This window comes from Pagrus pagrus (assembly GCF_965226575.1).
Source record: "Pagrus pagrus genome assembly, chromosome: 9".
In the NCBI taxonomy this organism is placed as follows: domain Eukaryota; kingdom Metazoa; phylum Chordata; class Actinopteri; order Spariformes; family Sparidae; genus Pagrus; species Pagrus pagrus.
In genome coordinates, this window is record NC_140193.1 from 14062791 (window position 1) to 14087683 (window position 24893).

At 41.3% G+C, this 24893-nt stretch overlaps 1 protein-coding gene across 2 annotated transcripts; it reads left to right on the forward strand.

The window, feature by feature from the left end:
- Positions 1–15: 15 nt before the first annotated feature.
- Positions 16–23116, forward strand: LOC311262052 (uncharacterized protein). 2 transcript variants are annotated; one of them, XM_084361186.1, is made up of 12 exons: positions 16–324; positions 7027–7370; positions 7808–8063; positions 8717–8823; positions 8997–9096; positions 10427–10459; positions 12083–12163; positions 14441–14467; positions 15042–15059; positions 17601–17717; positions 19607–19666; positions 19759–23116. In XM_084361186.1, the coding sequence occupies exons 1-12, from the start codon at positions 261–263 to the stop codon at positions 19785–19787; spliced, it is 1236 nt and encodes a 411-aa protein (XP_084217312.1). In that variant the 5' UTR covers positions 16–260; the 3' UTR covers positions 19788–23116. The 2 variants fall into 2 exon arrangements, with proteins under 2 accessions (XP_084217312.1, XP_084217311.1); XM_084361185.1 differs by having other exon boundaries at positions 18–324; positions 7808–8108.
- The last annotated feature ends 1777 nt before the right edge of the window (positions 23117–24893 follow it).

Here is a 24893-nt window from a genome sequence, read left to right on the forward strand (position 1 = left end):
AGACACGCCCACCTTAATAAAGACTGGACCTTCTCTCTTCCAATCCAGACAAAAGGAGAGGGACCGAGCGGAGCATCTGAGCAGCACCTTGGAGACGCCAGCAGTTTGATCCCGACGCGCAAAGAACGCACTGGCACACCGACGCACACGCCCTCCAGATCCACCTGAAACCCTCCGCACGCCGGTTAATTGTCCTGTCTGGAGGCCGAGAGAAGGGAGACTGAGCCCCGGTTCAATCGCAGCCAGAACACCGTGTTCCCATGATGTCATACCTGTGGATTCTGCTATTAGGAAGCCTGCTGGCTACAAGCGCCAAGGCACAAGGTAATGATTTATTTTGTAATTAATTCAGCCCCTGTCTCCAAATCTATCTATCTATCTATCTATCTATCTATCTATCTATCTATCTATCCATCCATTTGTCTGTCTGTATGTCATCATCTCACTGTCTCATTTTCCCCCTCATTCATGTCCTTCTGGCTCTCACCTCTCCCCCTCCTCTCTGTCTCTCTCCTCTCCCTCTGCTGCCAGTCTGCCTAATTACTCATCCATACGTGTCTGGTGTCTGTGTGTGTCTGAGGCTCTTGTGCCAGTCTGTCGGAATCTCATTTAAATTCACCTTTCGCTGCAATCTGCTCGCTTTAATCTGCCCAGTTCGAATGAATAAAAACATCCCCGGGCCCGTCTCCTGTGCCGTGATTGCTCATGCCTCTGCCTCAGCCCAGACATTATCAGTGAAATAGGTGTGTCATGTAATGTGGCCGTATCTTTTTGGACATGGGTTTTGGTCCACAGGGGTGTGGTGGACCCATTGTCCTTGCATAAGTATTATTCCTCTCCTTCATCCCCTTTTCCTCCCCTCTTTCTTTGTAAATCTCCTTTTTTTTTTCCTCCTCAATGTCTTCATTCCTCATTATGAGCTCTCCTCCTCCTCCTCCTCCTTCTCCTTCAGCTGGCCCATGGGCCCCTGCCCTTCCCTTAGGCACATGCAATGATTTGAGATTGTTCAAACGCTCAATAAAAACTCAGAGGGAGAAAGGAAGCATGGAGGGAAAGTGGAGGAGAAGTTGGACGAAGATAAAAGGGAAATTGAGAGGGAAAAGGAGTGATAGAGGCCGTCAGAGCGACAGTGAGCTTCATCATCATTATGCAAACAAATTTTCAGTTGAACGTTGGTGCGCTGGGGATGTGATCTGGGGCAATCTCACCCTACCGGTTCACTTTTTCATTAGCAGGGAACAGAGGAGCCACCCACTCAATCACACGCACATGTTCCCTTTCTTTTTCCTGCTTTCACACGCACACTTCTTCTCTAATTGCTCAACTGTGAGCCCAAATAATGGATGCTGGTGTACTTTTAGGAAATCTCCGCAAGTTTTAGTTGAGCCTGCACGCCAGTTCATAGTCGCACCGAAAAAAAGATGAAGGGTCAGGTCATGTGTGCTCTTCATCATGTACAGTACGGTGTGTGTGTGTGTGTGTGTGTGAGAGAGAGAGAGCTATAGAAGTGAAGGACAGGGAGTGTCTCAGTAACTAGATCCAGCTCCAGCTGTAGACAACACCCAACACACACAACTAGATTCAGCGCCTTCCTCTCCCCCAGGGCCCTCAGCATCTGTTTGTGTGTATGTGCGTGCATGTGTGAGTGTGTGTGTGTGTGTGTGTGAGAGAGTATATGTGTGGGTGGGTGTGGGCTATAACTTAAGGTACAAAACATGTGGGAGTGTGGGAGTGCTTCATTAATGTGAGTGTGTATAGATGAAAGCAACAGAAAGAGCTGTGTGATGTGTGTGCAGACTTGCCTCTGTTTACACCTTCAACTACCAGCACATAAATCACTCTTATGATGGATTAGCGCAACACACACGCACACAAACACACACACACACAGTCGCACACCTGTACACTCTCGCTTTCCTCTCCGCTCCCATGGGGGCATTTTTAAGGTGTGCGTGATTGGGGTAAACAGCACTTTCTGTCCTACAAACACACAATAGAGCCATACCTGACGGAACAATATGCCGTGAAGGTGCTGTTGTATCACCTGACACACAAACACACAGTTTCTGGTGTAGAGTTACAGGGGGGAGAGGCTGGCTTGGCGGTTACTCGCGCATGCACGTACACGCATTATTAGTCATTCAAGCGCACACAAACAGGCAACTTCACAAAATCCCACAGCAGGAAACAAAAGTGCCCGACGATGATGTTCCTCTCTATTTGGCATTGATAATAACACACCTCAGACCTGAATTTATGTAATGTGGACCGTGCAGTTCTCTCTCTGTGTGTGTTACATAACAAAAAGTGAAGTGACTTTACTTCCTTGTTTCTTCTATAATCTCATAAAACAAAAGGTGACTTTAACAGAAATGAAAGGAAATTCACTTTTCAAAAATTATTTATCTCATGAGAATGGAGGAAGCCGTATCAGGTGCCAAAGAAAACACTTCTATCATATGTCACCCTTTGGATCACCAGCAGATATCAGGCACCCTTACAGCCCTAAAACTTCCATGAAGTGTGTGAAACATGATATATTTAATGCTCCAAGGCCAAGGTATTGGCTGTTGTCATAGTAGCTCACAAACACGGTGTAGCTGGCTGAAAAGTGGTAATTAGTTAACACATAATTGCTCATACAAAAGCACAAATTGTCTGAAGTGTAACTATTACACACAATGACAGATGTGCCTGTATGCGATGTCAAAGTCCTGCTTCCTCAAGCATAACAGTCAGGGTAATAAAAAGTAATGTTCCTTATGATGGTCATCTGTTTTCAGCAAAAAAGCTTTTTCAATCACAGAAAGATTTTTGTTTTACAGATTAAAGCTACACTCCTGATATCTGCTGTAGATTCATGAGAACGTGAAAAAGTTTCACACCTTGCTTTATGCTAGATTTGTAATCTATAACACTATAAAGATATTTCATTTCTTTTCAATTCAAGAATTCACTATGTGGCATTCAAGGATTCATTTGTAAGATATGGCCAGAAATTAAAAAAATAAACTAATAGCATCAACAGAGTGTAAAGAAATGACAATTTTGAGGTTATGCCGAATAAGTCTACGTCTACTGAAGTCAGCATGCTAACCAACTAGCTAGCTAATCACTTTGTACCCTAAGAGGCGATAGTCCGAGAGCCCTCATAGTTTCAGCTGGGCGATGTAAAAAAGGCAATTAAGCTAGTTAGTCTATTAAGGAAACAAAATAAACTTAGAAAATGTCAAGGAAGGAAATATTTTTTCACTTATTTTCCTTACTTACCAGGAAAATACAACTGCACAATGTCTGAATTCAAGTTTTTCTCTTTCACCGAACTAAGAAGAGTTTGATTGCCTTGTTAACTCACCGTAAAACACGTTTCATTCAAACTCAACAGAAACAACAGTTTTTATTTGGACCCAACAGTCCAAATAAATCCTTAATTCACAGAGTAAGGTGTAAAAATATTTTGGCTCCACTGTTCTCTCTCACGCCTCTGCTGTTTCCAGCCTTTCTTTTTCTCACCAACCGTGTCTTCTCGTCCCTGGAGTCATTGTCCTTGTCACAGTTGCTGTAAATCGCCTCCATCCCAGTCTGACGTCCAGCCATGTTCACTGGGAGACCAGTTGACAGACTCTGTTGACCGCGGTGACTCTGGCTATAGTCAGCTAACACTGTCACTTTGCATCACGGCTACCTAAGCTATTTGCTAGCAGCAGCTAGTAGCTACAGCCAAAGTTAGCAAAGAGTATACTGCGCAGCTGTGAGTGTACCTTTGAATTCTGTCCATTTCTCACAAATTAGACAATTTTAGGTTAAAATGTAAGGTTTTAGAATATGTTTGTCTATTCTGTTCACTGTTTTACGTGCACATATAGGTAGAAGGATAAAGTTTAGATAAAAAGGAATAGTTTAGCATAGCATAGCATTATGGTAAATTTGCTTCCTTTCCCTGAAGCTACCACAAGCAGCCGGTTAACTACGCTTAGCATGAAGACTGAAAACAGGGAGGAAACAGCTAGCCTGGCCGCCACCACCTCTAGACGTTACATCTAATTTTTTTTTATTTAGTACAAAAAATTCAAAAAATGACAACATAGGGGATTATGTGCTGAACTACTTTAAAGCCAGTATCAGTAACCATCAGGAATTTGCAGTGACGTCAAGACTACAGGAAGTTACTGTGCCCAGCCAAGACATAATCTGGTGCATAACCCTACATAACATCTCAAAATATATAAAGCATGTTGAGTGGTGAGTTCTGAATAGGGCCAGGCTAGCTGTTTCCCCCTGTTTTCAGTCTTTTCGCTAAACTAAGCTAACGTGCTCCTGGCTTAACCTTCATATTTACACAAAAGTCATGAGAGTGGTATCAAAGCCCTTATCTAACGCTTAGAATGAAAATGAATAAGCATATTTTTTACGATTCACACCTTATAAAGATAGCGTGATATCACGCTATCTTTTAGCGGCAACTTTGTAAGGTATACCTATAAAACCTAATCCAACAGCACAGTTGTGAATTTGACCTTTACCAAGATAATATAGTCTAGTTTTGATTGACACTTCCAAAAGAGTATAAGTTGAACTAATGTGGAAAAGCTGTCGCACTGGCTGGCATTCAGTCTCACAGATGACTAATAAAGTTGCGGAGGAGAGCATTTATTGATCCATCAAGCCACTTGACTTCTTTTAAAAAAGAACACAATGTAACCGACAGCATGATGCTTTCCCACATGCGTAAACTGGTTCGACTTAAGAGCCCTCCTCTGGGGACCTTTTTGCCGTTTTAACTCTGCACATGCTGTACAGTCTCATACAATAGCGTGCAGCCATGTCAGAGACACTCAGATGACTCATCAGCCTCCAGGGAGAGCAGTGGCTGAGAAACAAAGGGAGCTAAGAGTTGGGGAGAAAGAGAGAACGGGAGAGGAAAGTGGGGAGAGAGACTTAAAGTTAGGAAGCAAGGGAGGGAGGGAGAGAGGTTTGGATGTGCAACAATTTGTTTCACTGCTGCACTAACACAAAACAGGACAGCGCTTACGCCAAGTGTGAGAGTGATTGTGAACTTGGCCTGCTGTACGTGTGTGTGAACATGTGGTTGTTTGTATGTTTGGCCCGAAAGGGGAGGAGAAGGTGTTTTTACGAGTTTGTACGCACGCACGTGTGTGAGTGTGTTGCGCGTGCAGTGCATGTGTATGTGTGAGTGTGTGTGTCGGCGGGTGGGGGGATGTATAGGGGTGTGTTTGTGACGGAGGTAGTTAGAGGAGGAAGTGGCAAACTGATAGATGGGAACAGAATGTTCTATGGAGTTGCAAGAGAGAGAGAGAGAGAGAGTTTGAATGGGACCCTCTCTCTCACACACACACAAACACACATACACACATGCATGTAAATGTACTGTAAGCACAATGCCATGAAAAAATGTGCCCACTCATTTCCACATTCACTGTGCATGAGGACATGTAGAGGGTGTAACAGACACACACACACACCACACCTGGACTCACACATTCACTCCTTTTTATATAGCTCTGATTGCTGTTTGTAAAAATGAAAAACAGCATTGAAGGCGCTGATTAATGTTTATCCTGGGGACTTCGCTGGTACGGTGACGTTCATTGTAAAAACAATAAAGGCTTGTTTTTATCACCGTCAGTAACCATGCACCTGTGCTTGAGTGTCTGCACGCTCAGATTCACGTTCCTGTGCACGAGTGAGCGTATGGAAGTTTTTTTTGTTTTTCTGTTTGCGTATGAATTTGTGTGTGTGTGTGTGTGTGAGGGGAGCCAGGGTGTCACCAGGGCTGCTCGGCTCCAGAGAATTTACGGTGTGATGGAAATACTTCAGATGTGTTCGTGCCGCTCTCCCTCAAGGCTTCACTGACTCTGATACAATCTCGCTTGGCAGGAGCAGTGATCCTTCATTGGAAACTCGCCTGGCAATGAGCAACTACTAAAAAAGAAGAATTCAGGAGGAGTCTTGTGTCTCTCGTTTTCTAGTCATGTCCTGCCCCTCCTGTATCTTCAATCCATTCTAAACACAGTTTTCTAGAAGGAAGCACAGCATCGCTCAAACCATAATTTCTAGATCTCTTAGTTAATGGTTTAGACTTGTATTTAGACGAAGGCACTGCCCAGATGAACCAGCATCAGGGCGCTGCTGAAATCAGCAGAGCAGAGAGCGATCAAGTCGGAGCACAGTTTGCTGCTTCAGCGTCTCACATGCAACAGGGGAATCTCACAGCACCGGCTCAAACACGCCGCGCTCATCTCGCCACAGAGTGACAAAGACACGCTCTTTGTATTTTCTCATTAGCACGGAGTCGCAATGCCAGCCCTGAGGCCGCGACTTCATGTGTTGTGGAGGCGGGTCAGATGTGATCTATGTGTCTGTCATCCAGTTGTGGCTGGAGCGTTAACATCAGGCACCAATCAGATCAGGGTGTGGCTCCGCGTGTTTGTGTCAGTGGTGATAGTCGTGTTCGAAAAAGTGTCGAGTCCACAACATCTTAACGACCATTCAGACAGATGATTTTAATGGGTTTTAAATGACAGCAGATGGATGTAGGCATCCCGTTTTTCATCACCATGAATGGTTAAACTGATCACTACCAGTCTTTACCGTTCTATTTTAGGTTAGACTTACCATATTTCCGCATATTTGTGACACAATAAATGGTCAGTATAGTCTATTTGAAGGATGTGGTGGTGTCAATTTGCATTGGATTGATTTTGGGTTGCCAGGTCGGCCTCCTTCCTTCTTTTTGGATGGAAAATGATAGTTGCGCTGGGCTCCGTCAGTTGCATAATATGCATTGAAGCACCAGGGTTTCATGATAGCCTATTTTTACCCTATTTACGATCGCTTTTCATCTTCACAGACTATTTGCCTGGTTAAGGTCTTTCTGTAGTATTTCTGTATGTTAGACAGTGTGCAGGAGTTTGTTCACAACTTTTGAAATTGAAATGTCCTGGTGTCACTGTGCTCTTTTCTTAATTAATCAATAGCTTTCTTCCTTCACACATCTCGGTGTAGACGATGCAGCCGCACCAGAGGACGCAGCCGCACCAGAGGACCCAGCCGCACCAGAGGACCCAGCCGCACCAGAGGACACAGCTGCACCAGAGGACGCAGCCGCTCCAGAGGACCCAGCTTCTGATCCAGAGGACCCAGCTTCTGATCCAGAGGACCCAGCTTCAGATCCAGAAGACCCAGCTTCAGATCCAGAGGACCCAGCCTCACCAACAGAAGATGCAGCCCCAGCACCAGATGATGCAGCCCCAGCAACAGATGATGCAACCTCAGCTCAAGAGGACGCAGCCCCAGGAACAGAAGATGCAGCCCCGGCTCCAGAAGATGCAGCACCAGACGCCGATGAGGTAACTTGTCAGTCTTTTTAAGTCAGGATAGGTTTCAATGTCTGTAACAGTGTAACAGTGCCTATGTATGACCTTCTTCTATTCAAGCTTGGTGAGGTCTTCATAAATCTAGTTCTACATCCTGAGGCGATCATTTGATAAGCCAAGACAAATAGCTAAAAAAAAAAGTGTGTGCCTGATGTTTGTTCTTGGTTAGGTCTAGCATTTTAAGAAGCATCATTTTATTGAAATGTAATGGCAACTCTTGGTTGCTGACCTTGTCTAACTAACTTTTGTGTTAGTATTTGTGGGAAAGCTTTGTGCAAATCAGGGGTGTTGAGCAGAAGAAAGAAATGGTTAGCCACTAACAAATCCCTCTTAGCGACAGATGTTTACAGATATGTTTTTCCTGGACAACATCTTTATTTGAATGTAATTTAATCTTGTGTTAAACACAGGAAACACCAGCGGACGGTGATCCTGAGCCCTCTGCTGAAGCTGAAGCTGATGCTGACGCTGATAAAGCAGCTGTGGACGGAGATGCAGAAACAGAGACGCCCGCACCCGCGGCACCAGAACCAGAGGATACCGCAGCCGAAGAGGGAGAACCAGAGGCTCCTGAAGCCGGGGACACTGAACCAGAGACTCCCGTAGATGGGGGTGCAGATACAGAAACTCCTGCAGATGGGGACGTGGATCAGGATGCTCCTGCTGGTGGGGACGTAGATCAAGATACTCCTAGTCCTTCAGCAGCACCAGGTGTTCAAATATGCGCATTGAAAATGATAGTGAAATTGAAATCACGCTTTGTGTGCTACAGCACCGAAAATCTCTCACTGTAACCTGAAGTCATACACTGATAAAAAGTAGAATCTGCACACTGTTCCTCTGCTCCTGAGATGATTTTTCTTATCACTGTTGCTGGGCAATGTTTCGATCAATCAAATCTTCTCTCTTAGCACAGCAACCTGGAGCATAAAAATAGTGTGCAGATTCAATTTGACATGTAACTACTGCTTTTCCTTTTATTATTTGTTAGTCTCCCACTCCAGCAGGGCAAATATATTATTTATACCGAGAAGCAAAGGTAATTGTAGTATTAAGAACAAATCAGACAAGTTTTACAGATAAGGCCTTCTAAATCATCCCATGTGTTCCTGTACATGCTCCCTATATCCACCTTGTCAGTGTGCCAAGGTGTGGCAAGACACTTTCCCAACCTCTCTGGTTTCACTCGCACCCTGCATTAAACTGTGCCGTAACACAAGCCATCACAGCCCATGCCATAACACGATGGATGAATGGATGATAAAAGCACATCAGCGATCTAATGCTTGCGCTCCTCTCTGTTTCACTCTCCTGCCCAGAGCCTTCAGCTGCTCCGGAGGCCAGTGAGCCAGAGGCTGATAAACCAGCAGCTGCTGGAGAGGAGGAACCTACCTCAGACGCTGACGCAACAGCTGCTCCAGAGGAGGTCAGTAGGAGTTTTAGAAAGCCTTCAACGTTATCCTATTCACACCTGCTCTGACAAATACACTGTAATCCAACATATGTTTAACACCGGTATTATTAAGCAGCTGCAATGCAAATTAGACGTTAATGTCTCCTTTCAATATGTTTATTTGCCATGTCATACATTTTTAATAGAGTGGACCAGATGACGACACAATACCAGCGAAAGATGCAGCTGTCGCAGATGATAAAGAGGAAGCAACTGTTCCAGTCCCAGAGGTTGTTGAGCCTGCAAGTAAGAATATACATATATGTCTGTTGTTTTCATGTTTTTCCTTAATTACTCCCTGGTAGTGCCGCAAGACAGGGTAAGAACTTATAAACTGCCACATGCTGAGGCAATTTGGACAGTGTGTAACTTGTAGTAGCATGTACAGTAAGTCAAATGTACACAAACATAGAGGAATTATAGAGAACGATAGATATCTAGTATCTATACAGTAGATGAGCTCACCTCTTTAGCATGTGTGTCCTATACATGGGGAAACTGTACCAACTTGTTTGTAAAACTAAATGTTCTGCCCCTTTGTTCTGCTACGTTCTGTCTAAATTGAGATGTCATGCTGTGACATGGTAGCAGCAGCCTTACGTGGCTTAAATCTCTTATATGCAAAGTACGCCATGCCTTCAAGCTATAGGGGTCGTAGGATTGGAGATAACTGTATGAAACCAGAAAATTCCCACACCCTCTCCTCAGGCATCCAGCCGAAAGCACATGGATGCGCACTAACTGACTACACAGGCAATGGCTGCCCCGTAGCTTGCTAGTTATGCTAGTTTGCTACATTCCACAAGCTGTCTTGGCTTTTTTCAGTCTGATAGATACATAAATAAACAAGTCTGTTAAATGCTCCAATCATGTGAACACAAGCAAAACAGTGGTCACGAACGTACCTCAGCCCGAAAAGGAAACCCGGCCCGTTACCGCTCCACGTTTGGATTATAAAGCGGTTGCTAACAAGTGGCTAATTTGGGACTACAGAAGTTATTAAATGATATTAAATGTCATTACGCCGAACATGGAGACTCATCTAGCCTACTCACTAGTGCATCTTTAGTTGGCGGACTTCAGTAGGACTCCTTTCGCAATACATCCGCCTGCTTTGTGGGATACTTGCATAGGCAGGTACATAGGTAGACTGTCATGTGGACCATCCATCCCCCATGTCTCTTTTCCACTGCATGGTGTGGCTCAGCTTGACTAGACTGGACTCACTTTTGGTACCAGGTGCTTTTTTTTTCATTTTGTTCAGCTCGTTTGGGACCTCGATCGAGGTGACACCAAAAAAAGGCACCAGGAACTATCCGTAACTTAAACTAAACTAGGACAGTAACAAGCAGGTCGAGTCGAGACACTGAGTGCAGTACAAGTGAGGCTTTATATGAACAATACAATTCTTAATAAAAGACAAATTCCTTTTGAGAAAACACCATTTCTGCTTTTAAATGTTGTATTGAATATCAAAGGAACTGAATGTAATGCTCACTAGTCTAGTCACAATTACAAAGTGGATTTTAAATGTTTTTCATCAAATCACAATTCTGTTCTTTGTCTTTGTCAACAGTTAAAGTGGACTCTGCACCTGGGTTGAATACAGGTAAAAATAATTAACTTTTTTTTATTTACTCTTCTCTCCGCCGTCATTTGAAACAAATTACTCAGCCACATTTTATAAACCTCAACCACAGCTAAACAAATCACTAAGGTGAATAATTTCTCATGAGTATGACTCACAAGCTCTTTTGATTATACACTAGCACACCAGAACAACAGCATTGAAACCGGTTTACTGCGGGAACAACAATAACATTAGCAGTCGTGTTTGAAGACTTTGAAGCTCTGCGCCGATCGTGTTCGAGCTTAACACCGAATTCTGTTGTGTCTTTCCCTCAAACTCCGTACTACAATGTTTCAAAACATATCAGATCTCTGACCATGTGAAATTATTGTTATCATCACGTTGTGTTATCGGTTATTTTAAAAAAATGTGCACGTCCTGCTTTTATGAGATGCCATGTATCATTTTGCTCCGACTCCCTATTTTACTGTCATATTAATGGAAGACAGATGTCAGATCGGACAGATAATCACTTTGGATGGTTATGAGGTTGATTCTGGCCCACACAAGTTTACCTCCTAAATTAGGTGTGGTGTGGTTTGACTTGGGAAGTGTCATGCTCTATTATTTAGCTTTTCATACATTGTTATTTCATTATCTCTTCTTTCTCATACTCGAATTCTTGCTCTTTTCCTTCACACTGATGTAATTTCGGTGTGTTCTGTCCGAAGGAGTTATTATTGTGTTTTCTTTACCTGCTTTATAGCAGGACATTTTCCTTTCCTTCACTGAATAATAGTAATTTTATGTTCGTACTAGTTATTTGCTTCTCCAGCAGTGCTAACGACTAAGAAAGGGAGGTTGCTGTTGTGTGTTAAGACCATGGTTGCTATGGAAGGTTTCTTTCATGTGATAATAATAGGCAGGGGAACATTTTCTCTTGTGGTTTGAGAAGGTAAAGGGTTGAGCAATGGAAGGAGGGATGGAGAGAGGAGAGGCGAGAAAGGAGAAATGAGGTGGGAAAGAGATGAAGAGAGAAGAGTAGAGCGGTGGAGGTGGTGAGATTAATGGAAAGGCCAGAGAAGTAAGAAGGGAGGCTCAGTTGAGAGTATCGGTGTAAAACTTGGCTCGAGAGACGGTTTCATTACTTAACATCCATGTGCTCATCTGTGACAAATGGTGTTTTACTCTCACTGTGATTTAGTGTCAGGATTTTTTTTTTCTGAGGTGAAAGAATAGGTCACTGGATAATTGTGCCTCAGCCTGAAAATTCTCAGAGTCTACCTCGCCCAGCCCAGCTGAAAACTGACTCACACATGTTGTATAAATCACTTGGGTTTTCCCCAAATGAATATAGTCACGATAACGTATTGTTCCTGAGAACCGAGTTCAGGAGATCGCTGTCACACCCTGCAGATAGTGTTTCAGAGTCCTTATCGAGGACACCTCTGCAGGGCATGAAGTGGGGAGTGCTTCCATGATGATTCATATTATCGTGGAATAGTTTATGATGTAGAATGTATAGTGTGTTAGAGACGACATGTATTTGGTGAACATCTGGAAGATATCCGTCTTGGGTGGGACCTTGAGAAGTGAATTTCCCTACAGGGACTAATATCGAATATCTGTCACCAATGATATCTGATTTTTTTTCATGTGCAGAGTTTGACTTGAGTGATGCTCTCGGAGGAGATCCTGAAGCAGACACCCAATCGAAGGCAGGGGATAGCAGCAATGCTGGAGGTTTGTAACTATTTTTAACATTTACCAATGATTTTATCATTGTAACCAATAACCAAAAATGTCCCAAGTGCATTATAGTCTGAGTCCTTACTGCAGTAGCCTGGGTTTGATTCCAGTCTCCTGCCATTGTACTAAAGGTAAAAGCTAATTAAGATAACCTTGAAACGAAAGCTCTAGGAGCCGAAAATGACAAAAGATGGGCACTTAATTCAAAATGGCAGACTTCCTCTTAGGTTTAGGTCATGGCAGAGGCTGTTTTGTAGAGCTGGGTATGATACACTTTTACCCCGCCCATGGCCAAGAACCATAAAACATACAAATTACCACCACATGTGCAAAATGTCATGAGCTTCTGAGCATAAAAATATTCGATACTAGAGTTTATAAGTACATATTGGAGGATTTATTTATATATTTATAAAAGGTTTAATAATGACACGATAGGTCATAAAGACATTTGGGTACACAGCAACAAAAACAGGCGCTGATGAAGCGATAGTTAAATTTTGTGGAATGTTACTGTCTTACAATCTCACGAATGCCATTTTTATCACTCTGCATACCAGTGGAAACTCTGAGGAACAGCCAGATTAGCTTGTTTACCGCAGTGACTGATTTTCTGTGGAATCAACAGCATCTCCAGTCTAAGAATACCATCTCAATTCTTTGTGCTTGCTAGCCTGCACTCGCATTTTGTTATGCACATCATTTTTGTTGACAGCATATGAAGATCCACATTTGATAAAGTCCAATTTCTTTGTAAATTCTAAAATGAATGGCTGTATAATTACATTTTAAAGTTAAAACGATTTAGGGGAAGCATATCACCAGAGTAACCGCTTACTGCTGCTAACTGAAACTGCCGTTCCCTAGTTAGTTCAGCAAGCGGCCTGGACTGGAAGCTGGGAGCGCAACACAAGTGTTGGTGTTCACACCGCTAGCACAGGAGCTTATGACCGGGACGTGAAGCGGCTAGCTGGATAGCATCAGTAGATATCGCTGCAACACAACACATAGACACCATAACGTCAAACCTGTTATTTCTTTACATTCTGTTGAACACTGCCTTGTGGCTTTGTTACACCACGAGCCAACCGTTCGTAGCGTGAGGCCATTTCAAGACAGTGCCTCGCGAACTCGTTCTTCTGGTGGATCCGTATACTGCGACAATGCCGTTCTAATTTATTGAGTTTTGTTCCCATGACAAGAGAACCAATTGACTCGATTTGCCCCACGGCTTATGAAAAGTTTAATCACCAGCCGCAAAGCAATTTGACAGCAGCGCTTCAACACTGATTGATCCGAAGCAGCTTCTCTAAGCTTTTACTCTTTGTTCTCCAACCGAAAGCTGATTCATCTAGATCGGTATAATCATTATGATCCAGTGAAAGGCACTCTTCTTTAGTGCTCTGTCATTATCAGCTTTGTCGAGTTGAAGCAGGTAGAGGGCGGCCATGATGTCACAGGCATATACAAACAGGCAGCGGGAAAGGAGATAAGAGGGTTCTTTTGCATATCAAAATCAACCATCAAAGAGACAGAGAGACACAGAGGGCGTGTGTCTCATTTTATCTCTTCGGTGAAAGCGTCCCCATGCATGAATCAAACATCATGCAGAGTTACGTGTGTGTGTCTGGTTAGGACAGAAACTCGAGGGCTCTTAATGCCTGCGAGGTGAAGACTAACACAGAGAGGATAATCTCGCTTTTCTCTTCTTCTCTGCCCTCTCAGTCACAGTGCTTAATATGCACGGTGTTGAGTAATAACAAGGGATTACGTAATCAGATTACAAAAAATAAGCAGCTATAACCAGGCCAGATTACATTTGAAAAGTGTGTAATTCGATTGTAGTTATATTGTCGAGGATTAGTTGGTTACATTTTGGATTATGTCCCGAATATATGGCAGTTTTTCATGATAACCGACGCTCTTTTCACACAAACACTTAGATAAACACTCTACTTTGTGAGGGACATACGAGGACAAACGCCACCTTTGCCATTTGAGTTTCAAGGTCCATAACATTTTGGTTTTTTTAAATGATGATTTATGGATAACGACATGTTTATTCCTTGAAATAATTCAAAAGTAGTTTACGTTGCATTGTTTTGTAATACAATGGATAATGTTACTAATTGCCATGTAGTTCGTATGTAGTAACTGACTGCAAGTTATCGGACCCAACCCTGTTTGTGCATCATTAACACATTTCAACTTGAAATGCCTTTTCTTTTCATCCTCCTTTAATCACGTGTCCTTCTTTCTCTCTCTTTTTAGCACATGTTGGGGAGGCCAAAGGATCAGGTGAGACATTTTTTCAGAAGATGCATAACAAAAACGACAATAATCACATCAGTCCAAATCACAGTCAGATACAGTAGTAGTTTTGCAGCTACAGCAGCAGTAGTCAGACTTACGTTGTCCTGAATCTCGGTTAAACACACAGGATATTACTGGCATGCCACTGACAATAAAAACAGGATACAAGACTCAGCGGAAAATACTTCTCTCCTATTGTTTTAGTTCAAACAAGGTTAAAAACCGGCCTTTTAGAGTATTGTACTGAATTCTCATGTGTAGTCACTCCACATCTGTTGGAAGTGCTACTACTGAAGCTCTTCCGCAGCGGAAGTAACTTCTGTTTGTGATTCTCAAACTGGAACGAAGATGCGTCAGAGTGACAGGTGCATGTTTGTGCCTCTATAAATAAACGGATCCTTGTGACGCATATGGTCATTAATATTGTTTTTTATGCAAATCAATCATGTTTACCACAGCCATTCCAAAAATGTTTGTGAACTACTGCAGCCCTAATGCATGATTGTTGAACCGGTTTGTATAATGTTACTGACTGAATGTCTTCTGTTCCTTACAACAGACGAACCTGAAGCCAAAGGTGAGCTATCCTCCCTCTCTCTTTTTGTTTTGAACCCATTAACCCACCCACCCATGCATTGCAACATAAGCATTCCCCTATTGCCTCCTGTTATGCAAAGAGCCCAGGGCAGGCATGTGGCTGCTGCAGCTGCTGCATGACATTTTCCAATCTTTTTTTTTTTCTCTTTCTTTTTCACACTTTCCCTCAAACTTTGATATAATTCCATGAATAACAAGTTGATGCAAAGGAGGCCAGGTTGGTGGTGCCTTTAAATCGCAGTGAATGAAAGTTTTAAGTCACCAGCTCTAAAATGTGTTTGTTAAAAATGTGTATTATAAGGAAGACTAGTAGGACTTGATTGTCAACATACCTCTCAGTTTTACATGTTATGACTGTTTAAGTGTTAAAAATCATGCGTCAGTTTGTGTAGTTCATCACTTTTGACTGCATGACAGCAGAAAGCCGAGCTCATAGTGTAGTATTTCAAAACAACTCCAGACAAATGAGTATGTAATTGTATGTCATGATACAATTACAGTGACATAAATAAGTGATAATTCTTATACAAGCACTTGCCTTAAAGGGTGTCCACCACTTTACACACTAAAGTGTGTTTACAGGTCTCGGGGAGTTACGACTGCATTTGTGAAAAAAGTAGTTCAAAACCTTTTGTGGCTCCAGAGGAAGCTGCTTGTAATCTGATAAATTTCCTCCAGTGATGTCACTCAGTGGCAAAGTTGCATTGTGGGTAATGAAGAGGGTGGTATTAGCACTTTCACTAAAGTAAATGATCTGAGTACTTCCTCCACCATTGGACAAACTCTACTTTAGCTAGTCTGACCTCTGACCACTGAGGAAGCCCTGTAGCATGCAGAAATGTGATAGGGGTTGTGGCTGCTGACCACATATAGTTCCCATAGACTTTTCTTTCCACAGTGTGTCAGTTTATCTCTGCATGTGTTTATGTACGCTGGCTGTATGTGTGCGATCATTCAACGTTTCTACACCAGACAAACTGGTGTGTCCATGTTGTTGGTTTCGCTTTGGGCACATGCATGTTGAAACATGACTGCAACCACCTCCACTTCCATGCACTGACTCACTACCGTCTCCCATTAATTTCAACTTAATTTCACTGACTGATTCACACTTTATGATTTCTATTGAATCGCACGAGTTCTCTGACTCATGCCACTCCCTGCTTTTTATCAGCTTTGTTTACCACCGGGTTTACTCTATAAATCTTTCTTGTGGGTTACGCTGATGACTCATTCATAACACCCTAACACCCCTTCCTGCCTCCAGCTTTCTCTCTTTTGTCACTTCAGCTAATCCTGTTATTATTACTTTGTATTGATTGAAACCACTGCACGGACAGTAAAAAGTAAACAAACAGTAGGCGTAGACAAATATTCAGTTTACAGTCTATTGTGTCAGTTACACTCGACAAATGTCTTTGTTCAATAGGTGGCAATTACCAAGTAACTTACTTGGAATGTCTTTAAAACAACCCCCAAATTACCACAATAATTTCCCCAACATTATTAAATAATTATATTCCGGGATTTTCCAATAAGTGATTAATGAATAGCTGCTAATTTCTTTAATATATTTCAAAAAAGTGTCTGTCTAACTTCTGCTCTGCAGGCCATTAAATTGAAGTGAGTTATTGTTGCTTAATTTTGTTGTTGTTGTACTGTTGCATGGTGTGATGGTGTGATGACATCAGAAACCAGTTATTGGAGTCTTGATTATGAAGTTGTATGTGGTATAACATAGTGTAGATGTCTTTGTCCTCTAATATATAGGTTATGTATAGTCATTAAATCTATTTACTGTCAAAATCAAATGGCAAACATTACATTTACTCACAAACTGGTTGATTTTATGATATTTGCACGTTATACAAGTGCACTATACTATAATATGCTAATAATACTTATTTAGACTAAATCTGAATGTGAATGCAGGACTTTTAGTGGAGTATTTCTAATGTAGGAAGGATTTATAGATTTCACGGCCACATGGCACTGCTCAGTAGGTTGTTTATGTGTGTTTGTTTGTGTGCCTTTAATAGACTGTGAGAGGCATTTACTGTTTGCTGTGACACAGCTTGAAAACTATTCTGAACGGTGATGTCATAGTACCTGGGTTACAGGTGCAGACAGATTCATGCTTTTAGGCGTCTAAATTATAGGATAGGCGAGGGAAGTGGATCAGAAAATGCCTGAACAAGGCAATGCATCGCTCTCTCTCTCTCTCTCTCTCTCTCTCTCTCTCTCTCTTCACACACACACACACAAACACATTATGCCGCGTCATTAAGCCTCGCTGCCGAATTGCCATTCATCATTTTAAATGCAAAATGGCACTCAGGGGTGAAACTGAACGTTGCAATCTCCGTAAATAGGTGTTACACAGTGCAGTCACATTGTTATCACGAAACATGCTCAAACTAATATGTTCAGAGTTCAAATTGGTATTTTCAGATGATATTGACGAATGCACTGGCAGCTGTGATGCACCTGTATCAATTATTTTTTTGTTTGTTTCCTACAGAGGCAGGCTCCGGCTCTATAGCAGCCATCCTGAGCACAATTGGCGTGGCTGTAGTGGGAGCAGTCGCCGGATACTTCACCTATCAGAAGAAGAAACTGTGCTTCAGCAACAGACAGGGTAATTATCTTGCTGACTGAATAACAAACTAAAAAAGCTAAACAACATGATACCTAACTTCTATACATAAGGTGTGCTATTGACTTGGCTACAAGGAATTCCTTTAGACAAGATTTTGTTTGAGTTTCAATAGATGAGAGCAGGCATACATCACTTTCCTGTCGATGGAGCAAACACGCCCCATTATGGGTGAGAACAAGCGCTGTCAGAGTGTCAGCGCCAAATCGAAGAAACTGGCGGCACTGTGCCTAAACGCTGCTGCAATAAAATAAAAAATCCCACAGAACCTTCACGAAATTAATAGAGGAGATCTGCGGCTTTGGAGCCATCTGCAGAAAGGGTAAAAAAGCTTAACTGTGGGACATGGTCAGTCAATACATCTAAGTTTACATTACAGGTTAGTTGATGAAGTTACTGAGTAAATGATGTGTGCAGATTGTTCTTGTAGATTGAAACGAATCAGAAAAGAGTCTTAGTGCTATAGAAAAAACTATAGTTTTTACTGTGAAAACATGTGTCAGCAGCAGAATGAAGTTTGGTTTAGCAGTGTCCACCCAAAAGTCTGGTGCGAGCAGAGGGTATTTTAATGTTAATACTTCACATAAGTTGAGCTGACCACCCTTCTAATAAGTAATGTAAGAGCTTAAAGATGCAACATGTAAGAATTTAAGTCGTAAATATCAAAAGGAACTTAAATTATCACCAGAATGTGAAGAATGAACGGTTTTAACAATATGATGTCTTTGTTTTGAGATATCTACTGAAGGTAGCATGCTAACCAGCTAGCCCCATCGTGTCCCAGTCCAAAGCTCCTGTGCTGGCGGTGTAAACGCCAGCACTTCCCGAGCTCCCAGTCTGAACTGTTATTATTGTTAATTATTATTATAATAATTGTTATTATTATTATTATAATTATTATTAAGTGAATTAAGCACAAGCAACTATTAAAATACAGCAGCTCTTTTTTGCCACAGTCGTGTAATTAGTTCACAGTAACGTACGGTATTCTTGTTTTATGCTGTTAAACTGGCAAAGACCTCAGAATTTGCATTTGCCGCCAGTCAAATTAGACTACCTGCTGTAGCCCAAATTGATGGCGTGGGCATGAGACAACGGCAGAGCACCCAGATGCCATCTCAAGCCACCAGCATCTTTAGCTACACTTCTGCAAAAGTGCGAGATGGGTTAGGCGTGTGTGTGTGTGTGTGTGTGTGTGTGTGTGTGTGTGTGTGTGTGTGTGTGTGTGTGTGTGTGTGTGTGTGTGTGGCTTTCGGAAGTCAGCAGTTGTTCTTTGAGACATAGCAGACTCAGCTCTATCCCTCAGAAAGTGTTGTCGATTACACTCAACTCACACACACGTCCTGCATACCAATACTACCAAATCAGCAAAGTTTTCATTTACAGTCAACATGAACAATAGGCCATTCATCCCAGGCCATGTGGGGCAAACGTCAGATTGAGAATAAGGATTACACTCTGAGTATTTATATTAATAGCTAGTTTTTATCAGTGTATTGAATTCAAACAAACATCACTTTTAAAGATGCATTCATCTTATTCACTGGCAGCTCAGCTAGTGTTTATGAAAATGCAAGATTCTCCCTCGGCAGTAGAGAATAATGATTGTAAATGGTAATGTAATCAGCATGGAGCTGCTCCACTGACAACAAAAGGGAAGTCTGGATCGCTCAGAAACGAGTATTTCTGGGAAAAAAAAAAAAGACAAATTTTCATCGTGGTGATGATAAGCAATCAGAGCCAAGAAAATGAAACACTCCCTCAGTGTTTTTACTTTCATACTTCATCTATTGTCGGTTATCAAAATGCTAAACTGACATGCGATGACTCGTCTGTTTCATTTTGTCTTTCCTTGTTATTGTCTCACTTAGAAGCGGATCCAGAAGCTGCACGCAAAGCTGACGCGGCAAAGGCTGAGGGAGATCCCCAGGGTAGGAAACACACGCATGAAACAGATGCAAAATGCAGATAAAACACATTCAGTACTCTTAATTTTAAAACTGTATTTTCTTTCTTTTCGCAGTCCTTAGCAACCTGTTGCCCTCTTCCTAAACCAGCAATGATCACATGACTGCCTGGACCAACTACAGGCAAGCAGAGTGGCAATCTCACTGTTCGGCTCGATCTCCTGTAGAGCTAAATTACTGTGAGGCCCCAGAGTAGGGCTGTGTGTGTGTTTCTGCCTGATTGAGTGGTCTGTGTGAGTGTGTGTGTGTGTGTGTGTGTGTGTGTGTGTGTGTGTGTGTGTGTGTGTGTGTGTGTGTGTGTGTGTGTGCATATATGTGGGGAAAAATGAGTTAGATCAGAAAAAGCAAGTAGATATATGTGAACCTTAGGGCTTTTATGATTGTCACAACATAGGAATTTATTAAAATTATCAGTCAAACTTTGTACTTAAAACCAAATCTGACAACTTGTTTTAAAGAGATTAAATCTCACAATTACGTGTGACCATGAGATGGCTAAATTATAGAACTACTTTTTTTAATTTTATTTGTATGGCTTCTATCCAGCTCTAGTAATTCAGTGTGAATATAAACCAGTGACAGAAATCGATGTTGTAGACATTTGTACTGAATTCGTAAGGATGGATTTTTTCCTTTTCAAATCTCGTCATTCTTTGAGCCACCCCATATGATTTATGAGTTCCACTGGCATTGTTAAGTGAAACATATTTGTCTTTTTTCAATGTAATTTCCTGCAGTGCAAATGCAGGACAGACGGATAACAGGGGGGTTCTTTAACTACCACTGTATTTCCTGGATTCTGGCTAGGGAAAAATGTAAACCTAGCATTCTGGGGGACGGTGTTACGCGGCCCAACGCCTGTTCAGTGGGCCACTTAATGTCACTGTACGGTTGTGTGTTTGTGTGTTTTTTGATCGGTGAAGGGGCTTAGATTTAAATCCTATTGGGTGACTACCACTTCGATGAAATTTCCAATTAAACACAAAATAATGTAAATGCAACATTTTACGACAAATCAGTTTATTTGACAGTATGATGTTTTAGAAGCGTGAGTTGAAGTGAAGTCTAGTCCGACCCTGTTTCTCTCAACTGATGAACGTTCAACTGACATGGACAAAATTCAAAAGAGGTGATGTAGAAATGTATTAGACGGTGTTCTGATGTAGTATGTGTCAGTCTAGTTGTGATGCAGTAATTTCTCCTCTATAGTGCCTTTTACTGTCGCAGCCTGGCTTGGCCAATCTTCAGACACACAGGGAAGAGAGCTGGGACGATAAAAGTGAAAAAGAAGTCAGATGAATTTGTCAAAATATATGAGAGAAAAAAAATTAAGGAATATATTCAATTCATAACTGTTGATAAGCCTCACCTTGAACTGCTCCATATGTGAGTACTGTACATTATTGTACATAATTGTAACAGCTGCTGTATATGTGTCCACATTGCTGTTGCTGTTTTATTTCCAGTAACTTTTTTAAGCTAATATTTCATTCCTGACTCTCTCTCTGTGTCTCTTCAGTTGAGCAAGCCAGTTGCTGTCGCAGTGTTTTTGTACCATTCATATTTCCAGTCACCTGTGATTTTTTATATGAATTTTACATTTAGCAGTGGTGCCTCAGCTGACATTGATAGTCTTTGGTCAACTTGTTTGCTGTGGTATTTTGTGATTATGATTGTGAAATGCCTCAGAATCAGCGCTACAGCATTCAAAACAACAACAACAACAACAAAAAAGCCCAACAGCTTTCTCTTTTTGCCGCTGTAGCACAAAAAATATTAACTTCTGAATGTCTTTTTGTTGCCTTGCAGTTTTTGTACTTGCTCTGCTCCCTTTAAACTTTGAAATAGGGTTATAGAGGTTGCATAGTGCTGCAGTTCATCTTAACTGTGTTACTTGTAAAGCACCATATAGCTGCAATACAGGACAGAGACTGTTGCTAACAGCCTAGCCTCAAGATGAGAAATATTAATAATCTGTGATGTCACGTATTGATTAATCCTACTGTAAACTGTGGGCTGGACGCCGGGTCAAAGCTCTGTTTAAAATGCCTTCTTATCCTGTAACCTGTGATAGACTGAGTTTCTGAACAACAAGCATAGAGGTCTGAAGCTGCCAAAATCAAAAACAAATAAATAGCTCAACAAATGTAATTAAAATGCCATTAAATGTGCTAAAATACAAACGATAAAAGAAATGTAGGCATTGATTAATTTGTTAAATTCTAATTCTGCTGTTTTAATTTGCTTCTGTATTTGTTTACCTTTGTATCAATTCACCTATTTATATACTTTCTCATTTAATTTTCCATTTTATTTAATAATTTATGCATAATTAAGCACAAATTCATAGAAATGTAAAACGAAAATACAGAAAAAATATAAATAAATCCATTTAATAATGAATACATTAATAAAATTAAATGGAAACAAATACAAAAGTAAATAAATTCAGGCAAATTAAAACAAATATCCATTTGTGTCAAATTTTATAAATTAATTAATACCTACATTATATTTTTTTGGTGCCTTTTAATGGCATCTTAATTTATTTATTGAGCCATTTATTTATTTTTGATTTTGTCAGTTTTGGTCCTCCATAAACAAGTGAAAAGTCTGTCTGAAATCGCTTTACTGCATCTGCTACAATGGCATGGAGTGATAATGCACAAAATACCCGTTAAATAACAGTACAAGCTTTCAGATACAGCCACGGATGCCTTCAAAACAGAGAGTCCTCCTTTCGATGCAGTACCCGCCCACTTAAATAAGTGCAAAGGGAATCGACAAAAGTACTCAGCTGTCCTGCTGTGCACATTCACAAACCCCCCCTGGGACTGATTTAATGTAAAGGAAACAGAAACAACTAAAAATGGAACGAGGCCTGCTTCTGTTTTGAGCGTTATGTTCCACTCTACTTTTAGTCCCAAGCCAGTCAGATTCCTTGTGAACACAAACAATCGGAGCACAGCATCCAAACCAGAATGTAAAAACGAGGAAATCGTAGACTCATTGGGTCCTGAAGTGCACTTGCCAGACAATGCTAGGGGGGCATCAATCATTGAGCTGACCAGTCCTGCCTTAAATGTCACCTCTTAAATATTCCAGAGAGGAAAACAAAGAACAAATCATCAGACAGAAAGATTGACACAAGCAGAGATGTTTTGCAGGTGATTTTAATAACACAATCTCTATGGGAGAAGCACTTTCCTATCCTGTATACATCTTGATTCATTACAACATATTTAGGCAATTCATTTATATTAAATTTCAACTAGTGACTCTTAGCTTTTATTTAAATATTCTGTGTTTTTGTATAGGAACTGTCTTCTTCGTTTTTGTCATCTGGCACTTGTGTTGTTCTTCTGGAATTGTGTAAATAATGTTTGAGGAGTCAATTAAACAGTTTTCGTGGGATATTTCTGTGTTTTATTTCTCTCTCAGATATCTTTGGCTTGCGTTGAAATTAACTTATTTAACTCACTGAAATGTTAAGACAACTTTGTCACAGCAGGTCTACCGATCCACTGATTTTAAAGAATGATATTCAAATGATGGTATCTTCACAGTAAGATATATGTAAAATATATACACAATTGTGTATTTTGTGACTTTGGTTCGAGCCTGCAAGCCGTTGGAAAGCCGAGCAAACAAACGGGCCTTGTAAGACATGACTTGAAATGCTTGATATGTCAGGTATTTATAGAAGGAAACTCATGCACATAGTTTCGAACGTAGTGAGTGATTTATAGTGACAGGACTATAAAGATACACCTGAAGCACTTAGAGGTGCGATGTGGGAACCTTTTCTTGCCAGACGTACACACAAAATTCCTGTTCAAGTATTCATTTCATAAGCGGCAGCAATTACACCCACACCAACTGTAAGCCATCTAATTAAACGCAGCGCTGTGAGCGGCTTTGGTGGCTTGCTATTGACTCAATAATGGATTTGATTTGGTTCCAAGTGAATCAGACAAAATGATCTTTCGTGGTTGAAATAAGAAAGCTCAGCTGTGTCGGTGTCTGAAACACACCCATAAAAATACCAGAGGTGAAATAGGCTCTCAGATCATTCACCTCAGTTAAAGTACCTGTATCATGATGTGACTGCATTACAAATAAAAGTGGTACAGGGTTACTGTTGTTTTCTCTGTAACGTGACAGCAGCAGTTCAATGTTTAAGCTTGAAGCAGTATCTCTGTCAACCTACTGTTCTGTTGTCGTGTAAACCAGTGATCCCAAACCTGGAGATCAGGGGCCCCCATGTGGTCACAAGATAAACTTTAAAGGACACAAGATGGTTAACAGGAAAGTAGACAAAGCACATCTGTATTACAAAGTTTTGTTTAGTCATTCTAGCTCTTTGCTTTTGCTTTTTTGACATGTCAGAACTCTAACATCGATTAAAATGGCCAAATATGTAAATATGCGTACAGCTCACAGACACTGATGATGACAGGTCTTGAGCAGGAGTGCCCAAAACTGAAACTTAACAATGGACCACAGGACAAAAGCAAGCATCTACTGTAATAAGAGTGGTGTAGTAATGAGTCCTAAAACCCAGAAATCCCCTCCCCCCGTCTCAGATGGGTTTCCTGAATAGGTTTTTGGTTTAATGCCTGAAATAAGGCCTGTGGTTAACACAGGCTTAATAAATTCACATTTTGTTCGACAAAATCATCAGGAAGCAGTGAAGTAATGAAGATTTGTCAGATTTCCCACGTTTATATGACTTCTAGCCTGGAAGACAGCAGCAGGACATTTGAGCATTACACTGAGGAAAATGGCTGCCGTGTGAATATGGTCTGTGTTTTGTTCAGATGTAAAATATTATTATGCGAAGCCCTGAGCCCTAAGTGTCGTCTTAATTGTTTTCTCTCCGTGTTTATGACTTAAAAACAGGTCAAACTTGCCTCTCAGTTCTTCTGTTGTACTACGATCACAAGTTCCCTCAATTGACTGAGTTCCTGCACAAACGCCCGCTGTTCTGCGAGTATAAAAAATAGTTAATAATAAGAAGAGATCCTACAATTTTTCTGGAGTATGCTTGCCTGGTAATAAAGGCACAAGGCTGGGAATCAGTGGTTTTACACAGTAATAAGCAGTTCCTTATGTTTAATGATATCATATTTCCAACTCGTGCCCTGTTTCTACGTTTGATGATCGCACTGCGGTTAAAACTTAAATGCTA